This window comes from Aplysia californica, unplaced genomic scaffold, assembly GCF_000002075.1.
Source record: "Aplysia californica isolate F4 #8 unplaced genomic scaffold, AplCal3.0 scaffold00792, whole genome shotgun sequence".
Classification (NCBI taxonomy): Eukaryota; Metazoa; Mollusca; class Gastropoda; order Aplysiida; family Aplysiidae; genus Aplysia; species Aplysia californica.
Genome location: NW_004798062.1, coordinates 76145 through 81055, shown reverse-complemented (window position 1 = coordinate 81055; position 4911 = coordinate 76145). Strand labels below are relative to the sequence as shown.

Below are 4911 nucleotides of genomic sequence, written 5' to 3'. Positions count from 1 at the left end.
GGGGGGGAGAGTTTAAACATCCAGTACGACTGTTTTGTGTTCTGTTGTGAAAAAATGTGAAAACTTCTCAAAGGTTTCAACATAAAAGTCTACTTTCTTTTAACTTAACAACACCTTTAGCTTTTAGTTTAAAAAACAATTATGGTATGGCTGTAGAATTTTCTTTTTCCTAATTTTTTTGCTGCACAGTTGTCAACTTCCCAGAAGAACCTGTTCATATATATCATCATATCTGAATCTGTTTCCCCATCCTTTAGAAACAGAACTCAATAAGTCGGGTGATACTGTAAAATACATTGCCAGTCTTTTTCAATATGAAGGTTTTACAGTATTTTTTTACGTCTATTGAGTTTAGAATAATTTGTGTTTTAAACACCAAATTAACATAAGCAGCCATGGGAAGCAGTACAAGTACAGATGTTCTTGGGACCAGAGAGCCTTATCATTTGGGGTATTTGGTAAACACTTTCCACAGGATGAGGAGAGGTAAAGTGGTAAAGACTCTCCACAAATCAGTCCCATTTGGCGGTCACATAGGGTCATGGGGGTATTGCAGCTGAGCACTCAGCACAATTGTTATGTCAGCTCAGGTTTTGATTTTTTGACTTTTTTTTTTTAACGCATAGGAATAGGGACTAAGTCGTTGAAAAAAAAGACAATCAAGACAATTAAGTAATCAATATTTTTCTGAGCTGTCAACAAAGAATACACCACTTTTTTAAAAAGACAATCTGATTTTTGGGTTTTATGTTTCCATAAAAAGAGATGCACTTCCAAACAATAATAGTCACCCAGTGAAGAGAAAGTTAAAGACAGACAAAAACCAGAAGGAAAGAAAAGATTTAAAGACCTAGAATCTAGTAGACTAGTAGCACCTACCAACCATCAAGAGGTAATTTAGAGACAAAGCAGAAGATATCACTTTAGAAAAGGACAACAAACAAAATAAGGCCTCATCCACCTGGAGTAGAGAAGAACGACACTGTTCTGAAGAAGTAGGAGGGGCAGACTGCACTACAAGGCCATTTCATGTTACATTGAAGTCATTAAATCGACATTTACTTTTGAATAGCATCAAACTGTCTGCAGAGATGCTTATTGATGAATTCAAACTAAGTCACTGCTTTATAAGTAGAATCTAAGAAGGCTGTATCACTTTTTAAAACATTTTCCAGCAGGTCATCATATCCCTGCACTACATGTTGTATGCAGTTCTACTTTTCGTGATGAATCATTTGAATGGTCTTACAGTGTCCACCTGGGACCAACTACACAGTGATCTGCGAGTACCCGAATACCTACTTCAATATATCGAAACAAATGAAAAATGTCACTATCATCATCACATATGGCAGTAAAAGTACACAAAGACGTGACAACAACACTACAGACAGCTTTCAAGTTCTACCCACATAGAGTAGGAAAGTGAGTGCAGTTCGAACATTATTAATTTAACACTGCTGACACCATATATTATATATATCATATTACGCTCAAATGAGAGAGAGGAGACAGAGAGAGAGAGAGAGAGATAGAGAGAGAGAGAGAGAGAGAGAGAGAGAGAGAGAGAGAGAGAGAGAGCGAGAGAGAGAGAGAGACAAGAGAGAGGAAGGGAGGGAGAAAGAGAGAGAAAGAGGGGGGGGGGGGGGGGAGAGAAAGACAGTCTTGTCAATGTATTTCCATTTGATTACATACCTCGTGTGTTTCAATAACTCCACCCTATGGTACTACCACGACTTAAGAAGACAAGAAGTATTTTATACCACCAAATACTAAGGCTATGAATAAAAAATACTCACAGTTCGTCCTTCTGCCGCTGCGATAAAACCATTTTGAAGTCTTGAATTGTCTTGTCACAATACTAGGCTCCTTATTATCCACAGGGACTTAAACCGAAACTCAGAACCAATTCGTGCTCTTTAGAAAGAGGCCATACTCCACTTCGCAGTTACAAGATATACCTGCATGACAAAAACACAATGTAAACATTTAAAAACTTATCTTATAAGTAAAAATGAAATGAAGTTTTCAGGCCATTGAACTGTCTGTTTACACTCCAACAACAGAAGTCCAGCTTTCATTACAAGTTTATCAATTACTAATATTATGCTAGCAAGATAAGTTGCAGACTTGCCAATTAATCCTTGCAGATGATTCTAGCTATAATGTCAAAAAACTATTTATATCATGTATGCACAAGATGTTTTTCTAATAGTAATAACAAACTGATGCATTACACACACCTCTACAAAAAGTAGGTCCTACAAACAATATAATAATAAAGACGAAATCAAGACACAAACATTGCAGAGTAGTCTTTCTAAGATTCCACTCCTCCATTTTCTTCCTCCACTAGTTCCACATTTGCATGATAGCATGTCATTATAACTATTTGGTTCCTTTACAATTTTGGGGGGAGACCCAACTCAAAACCACTTTCTATTTGTTGCTTAACTTAGCGACCGCTTGTGACAAATGACAAGGGATTTACTATACCATACTTCTATGACAGTTAAATTTTATAGGTGGGTTAAGAAGTACTATAAAAAAAAAATTACACACTGCGTCCATTATAGCACCAAAAAAAGGAGTCAGAATTAGCTTCCTTAAAATGGTTATTATGGAACATCTTCAATGCAGTCACTTTGATCAATTTTTTTTTAAATTGAAGAAAATAAATCCTTGCATTAGTACATGATGAAAGATGTAAATGAACTGGCAAAATAAATGAATGATGATAGAGGTGGGCAAAGTCATCAAACGTGAGGAAGGATTCCAGACTTCTAAACATTATTTCAGGTACACTCTAAACTCTAAGGATGTGGAATAGGGTAAGGGATAATAAGGTTCACACTCAATTTAGACCAAATTAACAGTTGGTGTTTACTTAAGAGCAAAATTCCATCTAGACGAGCCAGCTCTAATTAGGTACGGCACAGTATTATTCACCCAATGAATTATAAATGTTTTAAAGCTGAAGGCGAGGGTAAGGGTATGGGAGGTACTTCAATGATCAATCTCACACCGAGTGAGTGGGTCAGCTCAATTCTTGGGTACAATTCGGGCCCCAGATCCACAGACAGAGTGCAAGACGGGCAGGGTAGAGGCAACACAATAAATACAGTGATGACAATAAGAACACAAAACTAATGATGTGACAGTGACTGTGGACAAAACCAGCTATAAAAACCAAAAGCATGCAGAGTGGAGAGATTTAGAATATGACTTAGAAGGCCTATAGATCTCTAGTCTTCAGAAGAACTTTCTGTGGAAGTGGGTGACTCATCAACCAAACCATGGAATTCATAGGAACACAAACAAAACAAGTCGGTGGGGATACTCTTGTTTTGTATGTCCTAGACTACTAATCCATCCATTTGTTCAAAGTCAAATTCAGCACTTTTGATTTTGCATTCAACTCATTAGATCTAGAATCTAGATATCAAGATCGAAGTAGGCCTGCTGTACAGTACGGTCAACATAAAACTGAAGTAAAGACATGAAATAAGTTAAACGAAGTCTATTAATCTAGTTAGAGACCTTCAACTTCAACAGACATTCTGCAATGCTGAGAATGAGACTGACTCCACTGATCATTATTATGTCAGTTTGTCAAGGAACTGAGATCTCTAGAAGGTTCAAATTCAGGGGCACGATTGGAGAATTACTTCAACTAGAACTTATGTGTGTAAGGTGGGAATGAAGATTAGAACCCATCAAGGAGAGGGAGGGAAGAGGAAGGGCAAAGCAGGTAAACCTATACAATCCCCAAGCAGAAGTCTGCTGAGGCAAAGTCGCAACATCAAAAATTTCAAAACACACCCATCCCCCCTCCCCTCTTATTTTTACCAATCCACCTTCACCCTCCAAAAGGATCAGAAACATGATGTGAGTAAGTGAACGACTGTCTAAATAACTAATGTGCTCTCAAAAGACTAAAAACTAGTACAGTGGCCAACACAATCTGTTGTTTGTTGTGTTGGAATTCGAGGAGAGCTGCTAGAAAATCTGAAGTATGTCTGGCTCGGGCACGGTTCTGGATCACATAAAAATGGGAGGGGAAAATACATGTATTCCTTTCTCGGGGTTTGAATAAGACTCATGGCAACACCAAGAAACGCTTACAACTAAACAAAAATAGCTCTTACCTTTTCGTCGATTCAAAGGACAATAAACTTGTCTGTTTGAGGAGGTCACAAAAATCGAAATTATAATGTGGTAGCCTAGGTTAGCACACGTAAACCGCAGTCCGTCTACTGATGACACTTATTCGCGCACAGAACCTGCGCATTTCCGGAATCAAAAAAGTATCGCGAGAAGTCGGGGAAACTACGTCACACCTCGTGACTTGCATTTGAAATGTCTCTTGATTTCGAAAGTAAAGAAATCTGAAGGCACAGGCTACCTTTTTGGCGTCTAGATCTAGATCTATAAAACTGTCTTGAAAAGATTCGATTTGGACAAACTGTCTGCTTAGTTGCATAAAAAATAAACGACCATCCTTTTGCCTGTTATTACCACTTTTTTAGGGTTGAATCTTCAAGCGAGGCTTTTCGATTTCAAGGGGAGACAATTAGATAAATATTCACATTGAAACCCCGTACAAGCTACGCAGTGGTTTCCCTTGATTGAAAATTTGAATTTGAAATTTTCTGCCAATATTATGTTTGTTTTGTTTTGGTAAGTGTTTTTACGGTGCTCGCAACTGCATAAGGTCATATGAGCGCGCGGGACACACCTTATATTTTCAGTTGGTAGGAAATTTTTGAATTTTGCCCGGGTGGCAGCCGAAGCCTACTCTTATCTATTTTAGACCACCAAGGGATCTTTAACGTGCGCAACTTGCACACGGGCCCTCCGAGATTTTTCGCCCTTGTCCGAGAAGGCTAGGTGTAGATCTTTCCTACCAGA

The 4911-nt window shown here is 38.2% G+C and overlaps 1 protein-coding gene across 1 annotated transcript in view; it reads right to left on the bottom strand.

Moving 5' to 3' along the window:
* LOC101862836 (lissencephaly-1 homolog) overlaps positions 1–4286 on the bottom strand; it is a 67801-nt gene extending 63515 nt beyond the window's left edge. The window contains exons 1-2 of the mRNA XM_005109570.3: positions 4149–4286; positions 1800–1961 (exon numbers count right to left, since the gene is read on the bottom strand). Of these exons, the coding sequence (XP_005109627.1) occupies positions 1800–1831 (32 nt within the window). The 5' untranslated portion in view covers positions 1832–1961; positions 4149–4286. The remainder of the gene's footprint in view (positions 1–1799; positions 1962–4148) is intronic.
* Positions 4287–4911: the final 625 nt, after the last annotated feature.